Source organism: Diorhabda carinulata, chromosome 3 (assembly GCF_026250575.1).
Source record: "Diorhabda carinulata isolate Delta chromosome 3, icDioCari1.1, whole genome shotgun sequence".
Lineage (NCBI taxonomy): Eukaryota > Metazoa > Arthropoda > Insecta > Coleoptera > Chrysomelidae > Diorhabda > Diorhabda carinulata.
The window spans coordinates 3,993,081-4,015,899 of NC_079462.1; the positions used below are offsets into that span (position 1 = coordinate 3,993,081).

The 22,819-nt window shown below is 34.4% G+C and overlaps 1 protein-coding gene across 6 annotated transcripts in view; it reads left to right on the forward strand.

The window, feature by feature from the left end:
- Positions 1 to 22,819, forward strand: part of LOC130891094 (ral guanine nucleotide dissociation stimulator-like 1) — a 68,424-nt gene that overhangs the window by 29,409 nt on the left and 16,196 nt on the right. For 2 of the 6 annotated variants that reach the window (XM_057795646.1, XM_057795641.1), the window contains exons 2-3: positions 18,776 to 18,889; positions 21,688 to 21,944. In XM_057795646.1, coding sequence (XP_057651629.1) covers positions 18,776 to 18,889; positions 21,688 to 21,944 — 371 coding nt within the window. Of the gene's footprint in view, positions 1 to 12,342; positions 12,577 to 18,775; positions 18,890 to 21,687; positions 21,945 to 22,819 lie in introns of those variants that run through there. The other 4 variants (XM_057795647.1, XM_057795643.1, XM_057795644.1 and 1 more) reach the window with 3 other exon arrangements.

A 22,819-nucleotide genomic window follows, 5' to 3' on the forward strand; every position in this document is an offset into this window, starting at 1 on the left:
TGAGTTTGAGCAACATTATTGTTTAGAATGCAAGTTTTATTTTTAAGAAAATTTGGTTTTATTGCGATGTTTTTATTTTTATTTTTTTACTTATTAAAAATCACTCAAAATTACCACACATTTCTTATTACTGCGTCAAAAATTTATTAAACAAAAAAATATTTTCGGAAATCGGGATGGTGCGTTATTTTTGACCACGAGTGTATAATTTTCACATATTAGCATAGGGTAGATTTGGAAGTGAAGGGTATATAGAACTTAATTCCAAAATTTCACGCAAATCCATGCGTTTTGATGGAATTCTGAAGTGATACCATATTTTTACCGTTGTTCACTGGTCTAATTCTTATCTACAATACTTCGAGACTTTTGAGAGACTCTCGTGCGAGATTTGAGACGAAAATTTTGGAAAGTCTCGTCTTTTCTCGCAAGGAAAATTATCGTCTCGTTTCAAAAGCGAGCCTAGATTTTAACAAACGAGAAAATCGACACTACATATAAAATGTGGTTTAATCTAAATTCTCTTATGATCGATTTGGTTTCAATGTGTAGGGATTTGGCGACATTAGAATGATAAAAAAAATGGGGACATGCTGTTTTATCAATGTTAATAAATATGAAAGAAATAATATTTATAAAGTCAGTTCGTTATTTGGTTGTTACATTCCAAACATCGAACATAAATTTTTATTCCGAATCCGCACTTCATAAAAGGAAATGCCAATAAACTAGAACAAGTTTACATACAATGTTTGATGTATTAGCTATGAAAAGGTCATTGCCACTTTTGGAAATGATTCTAAACAAGTTCTTGTTGCCCTAAATAAAAGATTCACATCTTGTTTTCGCATTTCAAACTATAGATAAACAATTTTTTATATACGTACTCTCAAAATTGAAATATCGATATTAAGATATTATTAATTCCGCCTCGTCGACGTGCTTCCATTCGAACACTCAATTTACATGCAGGTGCAAAAATGTGCATACACATAAAACGAACAGATGATCAAACAAAAAGTTTTTGGTACGTTTCAACCACCTGCTGATCGCTAAATAATACAGGCTGCTGCCACTTGTACCAGAAAATACAAGAATAACAACTTTTTATTGAAAAATAAAGTAAGATACATTAATATAGATTTTATTTCTTCATTTATTATTGATTATCTGAGAAGTTTCCAATCTCAACTTGAAAATATCAGCACTTATCAATACAGGGTGATTGATTAGTGCGATAAAGTTCAGTGCCTTCTTTGTCCTTCGATATATCTATTTAAAACATTTAAGATTGTGGCTTTACTTCTAAAAAGCAAACTAATTCTATGTGGCGATCTCAATATTGATTATTCCAGTGTGAGTGCTGGTCAAGAATGTCTTAAGTCAATTGGTATGGTCATGCATATAACGGCGCCAACCAGAACAAGTAAAACCAAATCTAGTACTATAGACTACGAGGATATATTGATATCTAGTGAGCCTAGATCAGTTCCATGTATAAACAAAATATTGACCGTGAAAAATTGGACTGCAAGCTTCAAAAGAGGCAAATTTTCCATTGAAGATGATGACCGATCGGGAAGACCAGTTTCTGTGTCAGTTCCCGAAAATATCGACCGTCGAATTGAGCTAAAACGCCTGAAGCACTGAATACTTCATACTGACGCGTTCATCATATAGTTCACGTCAATTTTGACAAGAGAAAAATTGCTTCAAAATGGATCCCCAAATGTTTGAATGTTGACAAAAAGCGTGCAAGGGTAGAAGCATCGCGTTCGATCTGTGCTCGATTTGAAAACGATGAAGATTTCTTCAACCAAATTGTTACTATGGATGAAACTTGGGTACATTTCTACGATCCAGAAACAAAGCAACAATCGATGGAATGGCGACACTCTGGTTCTCCAAGACCTCAGAAGTTTTGTGTCCAAAAATCTGCTGGAAAAGTTCTTGCTTCAGTTTTTTTGAATTTCCAAGGAGTAATCATGATTTATTTTTTTGAATAAGGGTAGAACAATAAGTGGAAATTACTATACGACATTACTGACCACTATACGGGAAAAAATTGAAGAGAAAAGACGCGGAAAGCTATCCAAAGGTGTTTTGTTTTTGCAGGACAACGCCCCTGCACACAAATCTCATGTTGCGATGCAAAAAATTCGTGATTTAGGATTTGAATTACTAGAACACCACCCTTATTCACCAGATTTGGCTCCGTCCGACTATCATCTCTTTCCTCAACTGAGAAAAGTTTAAAATGTCGTAAATTTTCTTCCAACGAGGAGGTAATAAAAGCTGTGGAGGTCTGGTTTGCAGAGCAAGAAGAAACATTCTTTTCGAAAGGTCTAGAGACACTGCAGGTTTGCAGGAATAAATGTATCCAATTAAGAGGAGAATATGTTGAGTAATAAAATATTTTGACATTGAAATTTTGTTTGGTTAAGAAGGTTAAGAATTTTTCAATATAATTGACCGAATGTACTGTCTTTAATTCAGGTCTCTCAGTTAAAAGCAGTGTTAACAAAATTTCGGAAAAAAGTTTTCAAAACTTCAACAACTCACTGGAACGTGCTCTTTGGTGATGTGAACTAGATTCATAAAAACACTAACTAGTCTGGCATCAAATTCTTTTCCTCCCAGGCGTATTAAAAATAAGCAAAATAAACCTTGGTTCACTAAAGGTTTACGTATATCTGCAAAGAATATATGTCATTTAAGTATTTAAAGTTATTAAAAGATGTCAGTATAATATTTGTGCGCGTATTAAATTTAATTATGCCTCATTTGTCCGAGACTCAAAGAATGGAAATACAGGGTGGCGCTATAAAACGATCATATCGCATTATGTTTTTCCGCTAGGTAAACGGTGCGTGAGCGGGGGAGCCTGGCGTGGTTGGATAGTTGCATTCGTGGAGTTTTAGTAGCCACTACGACGGAAAGCGTCGCGCTTTTTGTGAGCGGTTACACGTTTAAACCACCAGCAAAAGGTCGTCCAAGAACGTCTAGGACCACAGACAATATTGATAGGGTGAAGGAGTAAGTACGAAAAAATCCGCATGTGTCTACTCGGAAGCAATCGGCGGCTTTAAACTTGTCGCGACGAAGTTTACAGCAAATTTTGAAGTTGGATCTTAAGCTGCATCCTCATAAGCTTCAGTTAACACAGGATTAAAAGATACCGACTTTAGAGCAAGGTTGGCATTTGCTAAAGAAATGCTTAATCGATTTTCTACTTTTGACAACAGCTTTTTTTCAGTTGGGGCTCATTTTCATTCAAATGGGTTCGTAAATCTTTATATAATAAATCCAAAAATGAAACATCAAACACCACTGCATAGTCCGAAAATAACGGTATGGGCAGCAATCTCAAACAAAGGAATTATTGGCCCTTTCTTTTTTGCGCTAGAGGGATATTTGACTTATACGAGAACTTGGTTCCAACAAAAGTGTCACACATCAAATGACTCTATGGCGGCTGTGAGACAGATATTTCCTGCAAGACTGATTTCCAAAAGAGGTGATATCCTTTAGCCCCTACGTAGTCCTGACTTAACGCCTCTTGATTTTTTTTGTGAGGACACCTCAAACAAAAAGTCTACATGAACAGTCCGAGGGATATCAGTCAGCTAACGGGAAATATCCGCCAGGAAATGGCAGCAATCACCCCAGATTTATTTACATGAGTAAACTGCGTTCGCGTTTAGAGGAGGCCGTTTTCGAGAGAGCCGTCATTTAGATGATGTTATTTTTAAAAAATAAACTTCATTTAATTACCTAGTCATATCTTTTATTTCAACAATACCTTTTGTATTTAATTTTTTTAGCCTATACTTAATAAATGCACGTTCTATTGCGCCACCCTGTATCAATTATGATTGGTTGTGGTAATCAAACAAGAATTCAAAAGTTTGTGATATTTTTAATAATAAATACCCTGGTCAACACGTTTCGCAGTCTACAGTAAGCAATAGTTAAAAAAAGTTTCGTGAAACTGGACATGTAAAAAATAATGAAAAACCCGGTAGAAATGTTTAATTTACTGATGAAAAAAGTTAGAGATTGAGGAAAATCCGCATAAGACAAATCGAGAACTTGCCGCCGACAATAATGTATGTAAATCATCTATTTTGAGAGTTTTGTATAAAGACAAATTCCACCCTTACAAAGTTCAGTTGGTTCAGGAGAAAAGATAATCCTGATAGAAGGCAAGAATACTGTAAATGTATATGCCTTTCAATGTACTTCTACGGCAAAACGCGGATCGTGTGACTCCGGCATTAGAAAACTAATAGACCAAATGAAAAATTTTAACTAGAACGGCAAAAAACGTGGAGAATGTTGTATATTTTTATCACGACTATAAATCTTTCATTGCCTATAAATTTCGACGCGTCTTTTTATGAAAAACTGCTTAGAAAGAAGAATTAATTTCATGTGCCTATGTATATAAAAAAGAGGGAACGTTATAATAAATCGAATTGTCTATGCGTATATTTTGTATTCGAAGAATTTTATTATTGTGCTGTCAACAATTTTTTAATTGTAATAAATGACGACAGACGCAAATGTTGTAATTACCGTCATTAACGAATCAATTATTGTATTATTGCGTTTGTTCCAATTGTTACAAAACGGAAATTGTATAATTTACGTAATTCGTAAAATATTTATTTATATATTCCAATAAACGGTTCCACCGAATACAAACAAATACACTTATATTTAAATATATAATTTTCTAGAAAAAATGTTCCTACTGTTTGAAAAAAAAAACAGAAACCAGAATATAGACTATGTAATTATTGCTCTTTATGTCTTTAACATAATCTAATGGCCTTTCCAACTACAATGGAATTTTCATATTCGGAGAATTCGCACGGCGCCTATGATCTGTTTTTTAGGAAGCGCCTTTGATGTGTCCTTTTAGATACTGAATACACTGTTTACACCAACACTCAAAATTACACTGTATGACGCGCGTTTCGATGACCAAATTATCGTCTTCAGAGACTGCAGGGGGTACACCATCTTGTAAACAAATATTATAGTATATTTATATTATGAATGGGTCCTTAGGCCGACCCTTTCCATTTACAATGGAATTTTAAAATTGGTCGAATTCGCGCGGCGTCTTTAATCTGTTTTTTAAAGGCGGACGCGCTTTTTATAAACTCTCCATAGTCAAAATATTTTTCTTAATTAATTTTCCTTTATCTTTCTTCAAAGTTTAAATGTCCTTCATCGATATTAGCCGTAATATCGTTCTACTTAATCGAAATCTTGTTTTCCATATTGACAGAAACATCGTTTTTCAATGCCGCAATCTTCTCGTCAATATTAGCCGAAATATCTTTCCTCATTTCAGAAATTGACGAGATTAAAGTGATTGTTTCTTTGAATGAATAAGTTTTTAGATCGAATTCGGCCCTTTACCAGAGCCACTTTCACGTCACTAAGTCTCTTGGTCATGCTTATGTCACTATTTATTTATAATACCCCACACCTGACAACAATGTAACGTTTTTCGTATTTATTTACACACTTTATATTCGTGGGGTGAATTGATAAACTCTATTTCTTACGTTCTTAATTTATTTACACACTATATGATACACTTAACTTATACTAATTTATTTATAAATATCACAAACAATTTCCGCGATTACTTTCACTTATTCGTTCTTTTCGCTACGACTATTTATTTAAAACTAACTTACTGCGCTACATAAACTTATTTATATACCACAAATAGAATTCTACAAAGTTCTAGAATAAAAATAAACAAAAGAAATATATAAATAGACTTTCCTAGAAATTATTTGAAAGAAATACTGCAATAAACCGCCTTCTGTAATAAAAAGTTTATCAAAAGCGCGCTCGCCATTAAAAAAAGATTTAAGGCGCCACGCGAATTCGCCGAATTTTAAAATTCCATTGTAGTTGGACAGGGCCGGCCTAAGGACCCATTTCTCGAGCTTGGTGGTGTACCCCCGTATTATAGGCGAGTTTTTAAACCCGTATTTTTCTTACGTGCATTCGTGTGAACACGGAAAATTTACGCCAACAAACATTCCCGCGTAAAGAAAAATGAAAAACCACAACACACTAGTTCGTGTGCAAAAATCGTCGATCCAGTTCGTACAAATTTCTAGTCAGTATGTTGAGAAATAGTACAACGGTTTGCTTCTACAAACACGTTCAAACTTGTCGCTTAAACCTCAAGATGTTTTATACGCGCACAATATTCGTGCGCAAGAGGGCTCAAATCAGTACGCAGCTTTAGAAGATGAATTGATTGGAGAAGGCCTTTAAGATCTTCGATTTTTTTCTATGTATATCTGATGTGTTGGTCTATTTGCTTATTGTAAATCTTCATGTGTCAGTGACAAGTCTTAACATGTATCAACTTGCTGGTTCAATCCATTTCATTATAGTAGGGCTTGAAAAATGTCTCAAATTGAGTTTCGCGCTAACTAACTGAAGTAGGATTAACACCAACACAAATTATAAACAGAATGATGGCGGTTTATGGTGACTTGGGTCAATTTGTTGCGCTGGGGATGAGAATCATTAAAATACAATACATGTTGTGGTGCAGAACGAATTAAAAGGAAACCTAGTTAAGTTCAATCCTTTGGACTTATTATAGGGACGAAGTTTTCTGGATGAAATAGTCTAAAAAAATTTTTAAGCGTAGAATGTTTTCAATCGATTTAGCGAAAAACGGTTCCATTTCGTAAATTATATGAAACACGTATAAAATGAAAGGAAATATAAAACAATACGTGATTAGGGAAGCGGAGACGTTGGTCTGTATGTCGAAAACATAAATGTTACGTTAGCGTTTATACGAGAAATTGTAACGAAAACAATAGCTCGAATGTTGATAATCGATTTATTTTACAGTTTATCAAACGCTTTCAATTCAAATAGACAATGGAAAATGAACAAAACGTACAGATGGAGGCCTTAGTCACGTTTCCCTTTTAAGTTTTTCAACGTGATTCAAAATTATTTCATTGTAGTAATAGTTTCATGTTGGTTAAAAATACAAAGCTGAAAAACACGTGTCTGATCGAGGGAAACGAAAGTATAGTTCTTCCTATATCAACTGCAGATTATAAAAACCCTTGTCGACAATTTTCTTTGATATACCATAGGCGTAGATACCTCATTTTATAAATTTATTATTTTTATAAATACTTAATCTCACCGAGCCACGCCACTGCTTATCGCAGAGTTTCTTGCAGGAACATTTAGAAAAAAAAATGTGTACATACGGCTTCGACCAATAGAAATGCATTTGTGTTTACGATTCGATGTTTTCATTGGTAAACAGTGGATATGATGAGTTCACGTGACCTGGCAGTTTGTTAGATGTTTACCGGGGGTGTAAACATTATTTTTCATTTCTTAATTAGGTATAAGTTCCGTGCGTATTTATGAAATATTGATTGTTCCTCGTATAACTGTCTTTTGCAATTGATATGAAAATAACTATAGCCGCAATGGGCTTAATGTATTGTAATGCAATAAAAGAATGATGTTTCTCTTTTTAGTTTGATTCAGTTGCCCAAAATTTTTTGGTTAATGCTTTATTTTAGTGAGAATATATCAAAGAATTTTCAGATCGAGGTCGAAAACTTGACAACATTCGTGAATTAGCCGTATTATTCTGGCGCTAACTAACTTTTCCTTCATATTGTCAAGTCTCTCGGAATAATTTTGCATCATAACAAAAATCACACTTCCACTGCATTATTTATTCCCTTTCTTCGCCTTTTCCCAGTCATGTGATCCGCAGGATGAAATAAACGTTGTAGTCGTCCTTAATCACTTCAAACATTTGAATGTCCAAAATTATTTGAAATCCTTTAGAGATTTCATACCAAAAGAGACCATGTAAGGCTTTCTATTTTTCTTTGCGTTTTCATAGTCATGGCGTATTGGAAAGGTATATAGTTCATAGTTACATTGTGGCCGTTGAGCACATATGCACCACTTTACGTTACCAAAAGCCGATGTCCTTTGAGAAGCCGATCCTTTCGATATCAATAACGCTTCCCAAGTATTTCAACCCAGCTTGTGTGACTGCAGGGCACTAACAAATGACGTGGTCTGCGGTTTTATCCTCTTCCATACACCACCGCCGGATCGTCCGTAATGTCCATAGCGTCTTAGATGACAGTGTCCGATCACTAGTCGGATTTCTCGCATATTTAGCTGGAGTAGTTTTATTCCAGGTGTCTCTATCCCTCTCTGCTGAACCCGCCTTGCAACTAGATAGTTGAGAGACGAGATAGCAACTCTTTTAGCTACACCAACGATGGGTTTTGGGACCATAGGTGAGTTCTCAGTCTGGAGATTGAGTCTCGTCCTTGTCTGAGTAACCGGGAACCAAAACGAGCTGGATATTGTAACCATCACTCGCCAGATTTTGTAAGAATTTCTTGCACTCTAGCACTAGCCTAGAGCACATTTTTTCGGCCGTTAAGGCTTGTATGACAGCTCTGCTATCTGAGCAGATTGAGTTTAACGCGTTCCTGTGACGTCGATTGAGTATAACGCATCAAAGCGAATACGTCGGTTTGGAAGATGGTAGCTTATTCCCAAGCTTATTTTGGGATGGCCTCCGCAGAAGCCTGCTCCCGGACCCGTCCGTGTACTAGGTGGTTTCATTATTCAGTATAGCGGGCTTGGAGTCACCGATCCACTTCTTTCACGTTCAGTCATGTGCGTAGGTGGCTGTTTTATTTTCTGTCCACGTATTCGTACCATAGCAATTTTGTATCCAGAGGTTTTCTCAGATATTTTACGGCTCCAGAGTACATAAGAGGAATGTATACAAATCATTCCACTTTGGAGTGTTGTTGTAACATATTTTTTAATGTTTAAGTTAATCCATGGTGGCCACGAAACTGGAAAACCTGGAAACGTCAGGGAATTTTCAATTTACTGGAAAAGTCAGGGAATTTCTCTAAAAATCTGGGAAAAACGAAAATTTTCCATTAGGATTATTTAAAATTATTCAACTACTAGAATTTTTTCGTTTCCTTCGAATGAGATTGAAAAATTGGCGCGCATGCGATTATCATACCGTCTAGCGTACTTTTTAGTGTACTATTCAGCACCATCTGTTTTATCTTTAGGAAATATGTGCGTAAAAAAATACCAGCTGATCATTGAGCGATTATTTTAAGTCAGATGATAAAAAACTAAAGATGATTTTAAAGAATTGACCAAATACATAAAAATTATTTTTATTATTTTTCATGGTAACTCATCTAAATATAATTATCTATTAATCATACATATAATTGATGTTTTTAAAATTAGGGAATTTTAAAATTAGATCTCTGGAAAACCTGGAAAAGTGAGGGAATTTTATTTTAAAAACTCTGTGGTAACCGGACCCCACTGGTTTTACGTGTTTTCTGTTTTTTGAATGTTGTTGCAGAATATATTTTTTTAACGCTATTTGGATCAAAAAATCAGTTTGATTACTTTTTTCACGTACCTCTTATTGATATTGAAATCAAAGCTTTCCAAGAATTTAATTTGAAATATTAAGGTTCGTTGACCTTTCGACTTTATCAATTTTCTCAGAGATTCGTATTTAAGCCGATATAATAATTATTAGAAATTATAAAAGTAATTAGGAACTTAATTTCCAATTACGTGTTTCCCTTTGTTTCTTTTAAACTCCAATCGACACAATAACACACCAATTGAATAACTATGTGATCTTTGATTCTTTCAGTTCATTTATAATGACAGTAGATTTAATGTAGGTTATTCGAGTTAAATTTTTCTGTAAAATGTCTTTTTCTTATTAAGTTTTAGAGAAACTAACTGTTTTTGTAAAATTGTCATAAAAATTGACATTTCTGCATCTCGATTGACGGGTAAATGTCATAAAAATTGACACTCCTGCATCTCGATTGATGGGTAAATGTCATAAAAATTGACATTTCTGCATCTCGATTGATGGGTAAATGTCATAAAAATTGACACTCCTGCATCTCGATTGATGGGTAAATGTCATAAAAATTGACATTTCTGCATCTCGATTGATGAGTAAATGTCATAAAAATTGACAACCTATTCCCCAGATTTAGCACCCATGGATTATTTTCTGCTCCAAGACTTGAAAAAATGGCTCGTCGGTCAACAATTTTCCAAATGAAAAGTGATGTCGGCTGTTAATTGCTATTTTGAGGATCGCTGGGAAAAGTGTATGAAGCTAAAAGGCCAAAGATTTTCAAATTTTAGAAGAGACGTAAGAAGAAATAATGTTGAAAAAGTTTGTTGAAAAATATGGTCGATGTCAGTGCATTTGTTCAGAAGCAATGAGGTACAATTTGGGCAGAATGTTTATTCCGAATTTTACCTTTAATTTCCTCAATTACCTTCAAATGTAAGGAACTCACGTCGTTTCTTTTACTGGTACATTGAATTTGCAATACTTTTGGAGAAAGTTTTGATTAGGCAGCTTTAACAATGGAATATTTGATTTCATCATTGTCTGGTTAAATATGTCTTGTTCGTTTAGATTTTTGAACATAGAAACATTGAGTTAATCTGGGTTGTGACACGTCTTCAGGTTCATCTAGAACTGCCTTCAGTCATTTAACTAATAAAAATTAATGAAATACTTCAACACTACAAAATGCAAATCAATGTTGTTTCTTCAAAAGCATAAAATAAATAAGAGCCGCACAAATTGGTCTACAATTTATGCATGGGATCTACAAGGGATGTAAACTTAACATTTTGAGAACCCGGTTGAAACTCACTTCTTGCTTGCCAATTTTTTTTACATAGTGTTCTACTACCCGACTGTCTCATGGACAAAGAAAACAGTAATGTTTCGTAAATCCTCCCTGAAGTCCCATTAAAATTCCAATCACCTTCAGGTCCCCACATATCTGCCACTTTAACTTGTTGTAGTTAATTTTGTCTAAAAGCGAGCGAATATTTTCATAAGTTTCTTTTATCTTCACAGAATGAGCAACTGGTATACACGGTTTTAAATTTCCATTGTGTAATAACACTGCTTTTAAACTGTATTTAGACGAGTTAATAAATAGTCGCCACTCACTGGAATTATGCTCAATATCAAGTTACTTCATTTGATCATCAATATCCAAACACGCACACCACGAATTTTTCATACTGTAGAATGCAGAAAATGTAGCATTTCTTTTACTAAAGGTCGTAATTTTTATCTCCTTGGCTAATAATTTCCATTCCTTAAGACGGGAAGCAAGAAGTTCAGACTGTTGCTTTGATAACCCCAAAGCACATGCTAAATCATTCAACTTACTTTGAACAATCAAATGTGGCTCGCCGGAACTGGTACTTGAAGTAAAAATAGTGTCGGTGCATTGTTCTTTGGAGCTTTCTGATGAATACGTTGTCTCCAGTATCTTCTAAAACAATATTTTGCGGATCTAAAGGCGCAATCCGTACTGGTAAATCTTCGTTATGGGGAACGGGTCCTATAGCAGACGCCAAATTTGGATATTCGATCTTTCTTTTCTTAGAATAACGTTCAGTCTTTGTTAGACAAAAATAGCAGCAGCAATTGCAAAATGCATGCTTTTTTTCTTTCCATTCATTCACTGCACTAATGACATGCTACAACTAACACAACACGCGTGGTGGGCCCACTTCTTGTCTTGGTCTCCAATTAAAGTACCAAAATATTTGAAATTGGTTTTTTTTACATTTTCGGAAAATGGCCTGGCTTGCAATTTCATCATAAATTCTCCAAAAATATAGCAAAATTTGTGAGGAGAAGTTTTGCAACTGCGGCGCGTTTGATTCGTCATTTTCGCCTTTATAATCACTTTTTGCACTACAACAGAGAACCACTTTAATTTTTAATGTTATTTTTATGTTTATTATTCTGAAAAACACAGTTCAGGTAATTTTTCGGCCATAAAATTTACCGATATCAACCGCCCCTTTATAAAATTTCTAATGTAAACAGGGATAATTAAGCTATTGAAAAGTGGTACGTGTTAGGGCTTAATAAATATTTTTTTTCTATTATTTGACGGTTATTTCCATTTTAAAAATAAAGGTCTCGCCTGTTTTAGGAAAATCTTGTCGGTCAGTGTTATTATTATTTTTTTAACGAGAGTTCTTATCCTACATTGGGCTTTTTTGAAATTTGTAGAGCCTACGGACCCCCAAATTTAACAAAAATATGGAAATCTATTTCCTTCGAAGACGGAAGTTATTGTTAATTTGGTTTAAACAAAAATGCCGGAATAAGCAACAAAATAAACGTCATATACGTTTCATTTCGTAATCAGTATTATTATGAATCATTCCAGCACGTACCGTTCGTGTGATAAGGCTGATTTACGTTCGCGAAGCGCTGTTTAGCTATTGATAACGATTTTATTTGCAAATTAACTACAAAGTCATTGAATTAGTTTCCCCATAAGGAGTTTAAAATTTCGCGAAATTCTAAAGTGTTTTACTATCGGAATGATTATTGATTCTATTCCGAAATTCGTGTGTTACCTCCAATTCCATACGAAATTCGATTGTGAAGATTTAGACGTGAGTAATTTTTTTAATATTTGGAAAATGTTTTGTGAACATGTTAAGTTAATTTGACAAAGTTTTATACGAGAGAGTGCTTAAAAATGGCTTCATTTCCTCCAAGATACCCTGTACTACCTGTACTTTCATTGTTTAAAACATTTTTTGTACCTATATCTAGAAATACTGCCAGCTCTTTTCACTTTAATGTCCTTTCAAGCCCCTTTTCATGCGTGGAAGTAAGATTAAGCCACACGAGGCCAGGTCAAGTGAAGTAAGATGCGTGGGGCAGCGTAAACTAACCAAAAACTATTAAACGTCATGGTGGAAGAATCAGTCTTCTGTCTGGAACAACTCGGGTCTTTTTTTAACGAACATAGTTCCGTAATCTTAGTAACACTTCTTGTGAGCAGTTATTTACATTATCGTCGATGTAACTGTCGGTAACTGCGTTTGATTTCCAACCTCTCAGTTTTTTTTCACAGCTGATGTAGATCAAATAAGCTAGGGCGTAAGAACGTGAATTTACCTCGCAATTACTTTGATTTATTAACCCCGGACTGTTTACCAGTCAGGATAAATCTGATGTAACGCACCAATTCGTTTTTCTACATCAGCCAATTTGGTATGGCGCATTTATCGTTCTGGTGATTTGATATTAAGATTTTAATGTGGCTCGAGTTTGTGGTCCAGCTAATGACGCAACTACAACTAGCCTTACACCTGAAAAGACATTAGGATTGGGCTAAGTCCAGTTAACTCCGTCGAGCTACATTCAATTTTAACATGACTTTTGACATAATATTGTAATGTCCTTTTTTAATCAAACAATTTTCAATCACGAAAAGTTGGGTTGAATTCATAGACCCGCGTATATCTGATTTACCTAATTTATTCACACTTACACTTTTAACACACTATTCACTAAAATTTTATCTAATTTATTAAAATTCGCCGTTTGATCTACTTTTCACCATCCCAATTATGACATTAAACTGTTTACTAACTTCTCTGCTGGCAGAAAGTCATTTTATATATCACCATCACTTTCCTTCGATTCCTAGAAAAAGGCCTCATTAGTAATTGTCTATAAAAACGGTCATAACTTAATGTAAACTTGTCAAAAAAAAGGTGAACAGTAAAAAAATAGAAAAAGTACCCAACGCATCCGCCAGACTTTAGCTTCGATTATCATTTAGAACAGGGCCTGCTTCGTGGTCTATATCAGTGATGTATATCGTACACTGGTTGTGGGCGTGATATAAGCACGTAAAAGCAAGGGTGCATGAAAGCAGTTTTGACCTGAGTAGAAAATAAATAGAAATCGTTTGGTTAGTGAAAAATGAGAACCACAAACAGTGAACGCTAATATTTAACAAGATTTTTGCTTCTTTTATTTCGATAGTTGGTTTTTCCTTCTATTATACGAGGGTCGTCTGAAAAGTTTCCGTCCTCAACCTGAAACTTATCACTAAAATCGCAGCTATTTAGGACGCTTTACTTCTTTTTGACAGTCGTATAAGTGAGTTGTGGCAAAGATTTTTCTTAAAATGGAAAAATATGACGTTGGCCTTAAACCATTGAAACAGACTTGAGTACCTTGAAGGAGTAGTATTAACACCTTGGGAAATGGGACACAAAACCCAAGAAATATAGCCAATAGGGGAATTCAACGTACTTTGGAAGAAAAAGTGGCTGAAAAGCCAAAACAACTCCTCAGACAATGTATAACCAGCGATCTCATCGAAAAAATTAACCAAATGGTACTAGACGAACTTTAGATTAAGGTTAGAGATATAGACGAGGATTTAGGTTTATCAAAAGAACGCATTTGCTTTATATTGACTGAAGAATGAATGCTTTGCAGCAAATACGCTTTTGAATGAAAATTTCCCAGACCCTTGAACAAAAAGAGTCGTTTCTGCGTCGATTCATAACTTAGATGAAAACTGGATCCATCGCTACACTGAGTATATAGACTTTGAAGGACACAAAGTTATCAAGAAGAAATCTTCATTCATTCAATAAAATAATGGGTGGCAGAGTTTGGTGGTGCGAAGACCAGCATTGCAGTGGTCGACCAAATTAGGTGACGACTCCAGAAATGTTGAAGAAAATCCACTGGATGATCGACGACTGAAAGTGCGCGAGTTAGCAGACATAGAAGGCATTTCGAAAAGTGCGATACATCGCATATTAACTGAAAATTTGGACATGAGAAAACTGTGTGCCGCGTTTGCTCACGATGAAGCAAAAACAGCGTCGTGAAGTTGTTTTCATCGAGGGTTGGGAAACTTTTTACAGAAGTTTCATAACTATAGATGAAACGTGGGTCTATCACTTCACACCCGAAACAAAACAATGGACTGAAAAGGGAGAAGTGGATCCAAAGATGGCCGTTCCATCTATAGGCAAGGTCATGGCGTCGATTTTTTGAGATGCGCGTGGAATAATTTTTATTGACTACCTTGAAAAAGGAAAAACTATCAACGGCGAATATTATATAAACGTTTCAGCGAAGAAACCAAACAAAAAGTGTTGTTTCATCAAGACCATGCACCAGCTCAAGCATCCGTTTTGCAATAACCCGAATTATAGTTTGAATTCCTACCCCATGCACCCTATTCTCCAGTTTTAGTTCCCTTGGATTATTTTGTGCTCCGTTGAAAAATAAGGTACAAATTCAGTTTATTTGTTTATTTTTCCTTACAAATTATTTAAAGTTAACTAGGTTGCATTATTTCACTTTTAAATCCGGCAACAATGTCAAGATTTGGTGATTACATTTATTTAGTAAATAAATTACATCCGTATGTACGTAGTCTGTTATTCAAATAGTTATTGACCATTTACGCAGGACGATACTAAATTAGATGAAGTTTGTTATCGTACCACTTCGCAATATATAAATAGAAAAGGACTGGACGATGAATCCTTTCGGATACAATGAAATACTCACCGGAATCAGGTCATCTATATCCAGAAAACCACGAAAATAGATAAGGGACAAAAGCAATTAACTTAGTTATTTGAAAACTATAAGGGATATAATTAAATATCAAGTAACTATCCAGTAAATAAATTTTATTTTTACAAAAATACGAGTGTGATCTGAAAGAGATTCGTCTTCTTAAAAGGTGTCTTTGATTTAACCTTTTTATTTTATTTATATTTTAGTCCGGTCAAATTAGAACAAAAAAATAAGAGTGAAGCTACATTTATTCCCACCGAGCTGAAAATCAATAAAATTGTTTAAACTATAATTGAAAATAAAATTTTAAAGTTCCCCATCATTCCCTTGCGTGGAAAACATTTAATTCAAGGTCAGAGTTGAAAAAATTGAGCTTTTCGTGATTTTTAGCAAAACAGTTAGTCTCATCAAAAAAATACCTTAGATAAAAATTGTAAATCATAAAATTATTTACAAAAAACGTATCAATTCTTTTTTTCCTACGAGCCACCGTTTCTGAGATACAATGATTCGAAAAGTTGTAATCGTCAAAATATTGCAACTCCAACTGAAAAAACTATTTTCTTCTTAAAACCTAATCTATTCATCAAAAAGTTTATCTACTTTTGGAAAGTGACAAAATCATGTACTATATTAACACGCAATAACTGGGTGTGACACGACATCTGCATTTTACAGGAAGAATAAAATAACAATTTTCAAAATTTTTGAAAAACGAGTTAGTTCAATGTGCTGTAGTTTTTAAAAACAATAATTCAACTCGACAAAAAGTTATTTACCAACGGCATTCACTTTCTTCTTTCTATGAATGGATCTCCTAAAAAAACTACCTGCTTAAATAAGTATCGATATGCTTGTTTAGTTAAAAATACTAAAAGTAAGAAAACGAGTTCAATTGGCTTGTCTTGCTCCAATCTCAGTTGTTGCTCGTCAACATCTTTTTCGGGTATATAACCAAGTTCAACTGTGGCTTGGTTATCAGTTGGAGTTGGGTTGGAATCGGTCAACAATACGTTAGAACCCGTTCATACTATACTCCCACCACACACAATTTTTTGCAGCTGCATAAGGGATGTAGTGCTAAATGTTGCAAAAAGTCGGACTGTTTTGTTCTCTGGCATGTACACACTGTAAAGGCTCTAATATTGAATCACCACCAGTGGAGGATCCATTTGGGTAATTATACACTTTAACGATCACCTGGTTTTTTGGCTCTAGAAAATCGAAAAATGGATGGATTTCAATGATCTTGGTCTCAAAATGTTCCATTTTACGGCGGATTTATAAAAAAAATTAGTAGAAATAGCTGGAATGAAAATTTCTCATAGTTTTACTGTTTTAAATCGGTTTTGCAAAATAATCCTTTGCAAAAAATTATCTCATTATCAGATAAAGTTCTTATATTTTTTTTTGTATTCTACATAAATTAATAAACAATTTAAAAAAAAATCCAAAAAGAATGATTTTTTCAGTTTTTATAGCTTAAAATGAAATCGATGAAAAACAATCAATTTTCGTGAATAGTTTCGTACTATATTATTCAATGTTAATAGTTTTTGGACCATTAAAAAACGAAAAATAGATAAATTTTATAATTTTGGTCGCAAAATGTTCCATTTTACGACGAATTTATGAAAAACACGGGGGTAGTGGCTGAATTTGCGGTTTTTAATAGTTTTAAACCTTAAATAGTAGAAAAACTTTTTTTTTCAAAATATTCATTTTTTTATGTAAATTGCGAAAAAAAAATATACGAACTTGATTCCACGACGTCAGAAACAGTTACGAAGGATTATATGTAGAAAGTCATTTTTTTTTGCATTTAAAGTCATGAAACTGTAAAAAATATTTATTTTTTTTAATTTTCGTATTTTTTTTTATAAATCCGCCGTAAAATGGAACATTTTGAGACCAAAATCATTAAAATCCATCCATTTTTCGATTTTCTAGAGCCAACCTAACCTAACCTAACCAAAAAACCAGGTGACCGCGAAAGTGTATAATTACCTCCATTTGATTCCAACGAGGCGACAAGAAGAAGAATTTACGACTCTGACGATTAAATTTCACAACTTTTTTTTAATTTAAAACGTTTTTATCTTTTCAATCTCTGCTAATTTTCATTATTTTGCAATAATTTCAAAGAAAACATGATCGCAACAGACCCGTGGAATAGGCCTTCTTTTTTTTATAACTTTTTGAATCATTATATCTAAAAAACGGTGACTCGTGGAAAAAAAGTATTGATGCGTTTTTTGTAGATAATTTTATGATCTACAATTTTAGTCTGAAGTATTTTTATGATAAAACTTACCGTTTTGTTGAAAATCACGAAAAACTCATTTTTTTTTTACCTTTGACAAAATTTTGAAATGATGAGGAATTTTGAAATTTTATTTTTAATCATATTTTAAACAATTTTACTAATTTTCAGCTTGGTGGGAATTTATGTAACTTCGATTGTCTAAATTGACCGGACTATTTACTACGATGAAAGACTGTACGATTAAAATAATTTTTATGATAGTTTCAAATGGGAATATAATTATTTGTAACTTTGATTAGACTTTTTCAACATCTGCAGACTCCCATTGATCAGTTGACCGTTTCTCGGCCAAACCCATCCAGGGTACACTTTTTAACTTTTCTTTCTTTTCGACCTACATGGACTTATCCGACTATCATATTTTCTTCAGAGTAGTCCCCACTAGAGATGATTATTCATGGGTTGTTTCTTCTTGATATCTTTATTGCTGCACATCGTCTGGCTGTTTACTCGACCATGCTTGCCTGGTATAGTCTCTCAGCTGGATGTTGGTTGGTATTCCTCCGGCAGTGTCATTCCAAGTTTTCTTGCAACTTTATCTGATCCAGCTTCCTGTAAATCAACTGGGTCCTGTCGTCCTTCTATCTTTCTCGTTTTGTGCATTAAGAAATAATCCACGTAATCCTTGAACGTTAGTCCTTGGTCTAAGATAACTTCCAGTTAATTGTCTTTGATGATATATTTATTTTTGTACGTTCCTGTTAATATTTTCCTCTTCCTTATGAAGAATACTTCACTGCGTTAATGCTAATCTTCACGTCCATGGCATCCTGGAGGAGTCTTCATGTTGTCTTCGTCTGGTTGATATTTCTGTGACAGTGACAGATACAAATTAAGGGTAATAGTCTAATTGAATCTTATTCTTATTAAATCGTTTTGTACGATTCTCTGTTATTTATTAGTTTTTCGTTTTTTTCCAGCAGCCCACATGGCGATTGTGGGGCGAAGAGAAAGCGGATGGCGCCCTCTACACAGTTTACCTCAAGAAAGTACGTTACCATCGACCTACAAGAAGCTTGTCATCTTCGCATTCAGTAAGTTTTTTAGTGACTCTATTAGTTTGTAGGAATATAAAGTATGTAACAGATGATTCGCGAGTAGCACCTTTAATTACAAAAGACTTAAAGGCGGGTTGTCATTGCGCGAAAATGGCTTCGAATCATTAGACGAAACGTTTCGGATTCCAGGCTTAAGAACCTTATTTCGATAAAACTTCCCCTCAACCTTTTCAAATTGCTGCTGACAGAATAAATATTGCCATGATGATCGGCACCACAAGAAGAAGACACATAGCTAAATCAGGCGAATATGGTGGATGTACAATGACCGTTATCTTATAGAGTGTCCCTCGTATATGAACTTTTCACGCGATTATACGAATATATTTGTAATTAATTGAATCGTTGGGATGGCATTGCCATTGACAATGATATAATTCCATAAAATTATGTAATGAATATTAATGTGTTTACCGATACTGAACAGATGATATTATAGACTTGATACTTTTTTGTTATATCCTTTTTCAGATGGAAATAACAATGTTACCTCATCATCACGATATTTTCTAGTTTACATAAACAGGAAACTTGCTTAATTGCCAATTGTACTGGCGTAATTTTAAATGATACGCTACATTAAATTCTAATGTGAACAGAATTCTATGAAATTACTTTTAAGCCGTGCACACAATGAACGCGAGCATGACTCGCTCTAGACCTTTATAAATGTTGAAAATACAACCCAAATTTAAAGCTGCATAGAATGAACGCAAACATGACGTTAGATCTCTAGTAAACATAACCTTAAAAGTGCATGTAAATAAGGAAATTTGAACATTGATCAACGATTTTGAATTATTTTGTATTATATATTACATCACTCAATAAGTCGTGTGACTGACACACAGATGGCGCTGGTTTAATCAAATCCATATGACGTTTATGGAGTACCAACTTTCAAACGAATGTGTAAAATTTTATGTCTTTTCCAGAAGTTAGAAAAAAGCGACAGCCATTTAAGTGAAGCAACTTTTGTTATTTTCGAAACAATTTCGTGTATTAATTTATCATTGCTTCTTGATGAAAAAAATACTGTACAGGCTCAGCAATGGCTTCAAAAGTATTATCCGGACTCTGCTCCATCGAAAACAATCATTTGTTATTGGTTTTCTGAATTTAAACGTGGTCGTACAGACACGGATGATGGTGAACGTTCTGGACGTCGAATTGAGGTGGTTACTCCAGAAAACATCGACAATGTCCACAAATTGGTTATATCTAATCGTAAATTAAAATTGCGTGAGATAGCTGATGCCATAAAGATATCAGAAGGCAGTGAGTCTACAATTATGCAGGAATATTTGACCGTGAGAAAGTTTTTTTCAAAGTGGGTGCCGCGTTTACTCACAGTCGATCAAAAACAACGATTTGATGATTCGCTTCAGTTTTTGGCCACGTAATAAATCAGATTTTCGCGTCGATATGTGACAATGGACAATCAAAACAATCATCATCTAAGTGGACTTGCAACCTGTGAACCACATCCGAAGCTGCCAAAGGCACAACAGTCAGCTGGAGAGGTTATAGCTTCAGTATTTTGGGATGCGCATGGAATATTGTTCATCGACTATCTTCAAAAGGGAGATACCGTCAATAGCGAATGCTACATAGAGTTGTTGGATCGTTTGAATGAAAAATCAAAGATTAAAGGCCTTATTTGTCGGAGAAAAAACACCGTATAGTCCAGATATGGCCCCCAGTGACTACTGGCTATTCGCTGATCTCCAAAATGCTTGCCGGTAAGAAATTCAGCTCAAATGAAGAAGCAATTGCTGGAACTGAAGCCTATTTTGAGGCAAAAGACAAATCCTTCTGCAAACACGGCGTCGAGAAGTTAGAGAAGCGTTGGAATGCTTGTATTACTCTTGAAAGAGATTACATTGATGAATTAAATCGATTTTGGTAAAAAAATGTGATTTTCTTAGTCACGTGACTTATTACTGTATGAAATGTGTACATAAAATATATACAAGGCGTTATTAGACACGAAGTTGATGGACGAAACTCCTCAATTTGAATAGAATTTTTCAAATGTACATGAATAAATCGAGGTTTATATGATCAACTTTGGAATTATTGAGCAGAGACCCAACAAAATATTCAATAAGTTAATAACGAGTTTTTGTCATGGGATTTTCAAATGGGAAAATGATTTTCTATATTCTGCCAAATTTTTTTGTATCTAGCCACTGTTTGTTATATAAACCTTCGTGAACTATCAGCCTTTCACTCGGAGATGTTATTTTTCAGGGTTTCTTCAACTACAAACTACACTAGAAAAATGAGGTTATGTTTTAACGTTCAGCGACGATCAGGGCGCGAAAAGTAGAAAACGGCACACAGAATGACGCGCTCTGGACGTTCATAAATGTCAAAGATAGTTCAATTTGTTAAAAAATGTGAAAACGTACACAATGATCGCGATTGTATGCACTCTTGATGTTTAAGTTAACTAACTTTCTACTGTTTACGCGCTGCGCTGATCGTCGTTGAAAGTCAAAAACCTAACCTCACTTTTCTAGTGTAGTTGCAGATACCCTGAAAAATGACTTTTCCTAGTGAAAGAATGATAGAATTTGTGAAAATCTATGAAAAAAACAGTCTGCTGTATACAAGAAAACTAAAATTTGACAGAACATAAGGAATCGGCGTCTTGTTCGCGTTCATTTTGTATACCGCTTCAGTTTAAGATATTTTCACTTAGAATACTATCGAAACTAAGAAAGTATGTCGATAAAAATACTTGTCATATATTTGTTTTCGTTCCACAGGACTCCGACGATGAAATATCCCACTTAGAATGGGAAACGGTTCGAGTACGTTTTGTTAAAGCCGGTACTTTGAAAAAATTAGTCGAAGCTCTTTCTACCGATGATGGAGAACTCGAAACAACTTATATTAATGTATTTCTGGCAACTTACAGGAGTTTCTCTACACCAAAAGAAGTATTGAAGCTTCTGTTGGAAAGGTACGCCGAATTGGCCGGAACGCAAAACGGAAAACCGGATCAACACGAACAACATCGGAAGTAAGTTGTACGAGGACTAATCGAAAATATTTATCATTATTTTCTTGTATTTTATTATAAATTAATATATTAGAAATTATTATAAATTCTGTTGAAGTTTGTGATGCGGTTTGTTTGTTTTTGCATCGAAATTGTAGGAAATTTTAGATTCTATAATGTATTCAAACTAGATTTAAAGAAAAAATATTTTGGCCTTTAATTTTTCCATAATTGGCATGTTCGTGCTTTAGACAGTTGTGTCTGTGTCATGATAACACGTGCTCGTCGCGTTAACGCGCCAACATAGAGTTTTTTTGTTACGTCGTGTCTGAATTCGAACGCGGATAACGAATTTCGAAAACAATTTCCGAACTCGCTACCGAAGACGTACCAGGAATTCTTAAAAACGGGCTCTGTTGCCGACGCGCTACCGAATCGTACAACAGTATCGAAGACGTACCAGAAATTCTTTAAAACCCCTTTTGATAAATTCATTTTGACGCCGCTTTTTTTTCCTTTAATTCAAATTTGTTGCCTGACTTATGCCGACTTCTGTATAGTGAAAATGGAAAAATCATATTGAGATTATATCGAATTATAGAATTAAATAGTGGTTCTGTAGTCTTTGTCCAAACAAATATTTTTGTGAAGAATTTAATTTTCTTCGAAAACATTAGAAAAGGTTTTTTGGAAAAAACCGAAAAATCTACTCAAAACTAGATATTTTCTGTGTAATTCAAATGGAAAAATGGAATTTTTCGATGAGTTAAGCCGCTATTGGGCTTAAATTCTTTAGCCCAGCGGTATAATTTTTCATTTTCTATTAACGACTATATTTATTGGTATAGAAATAAAAAAATATCGTCTAAAAATGATTTACGAATTTCGACAACAAT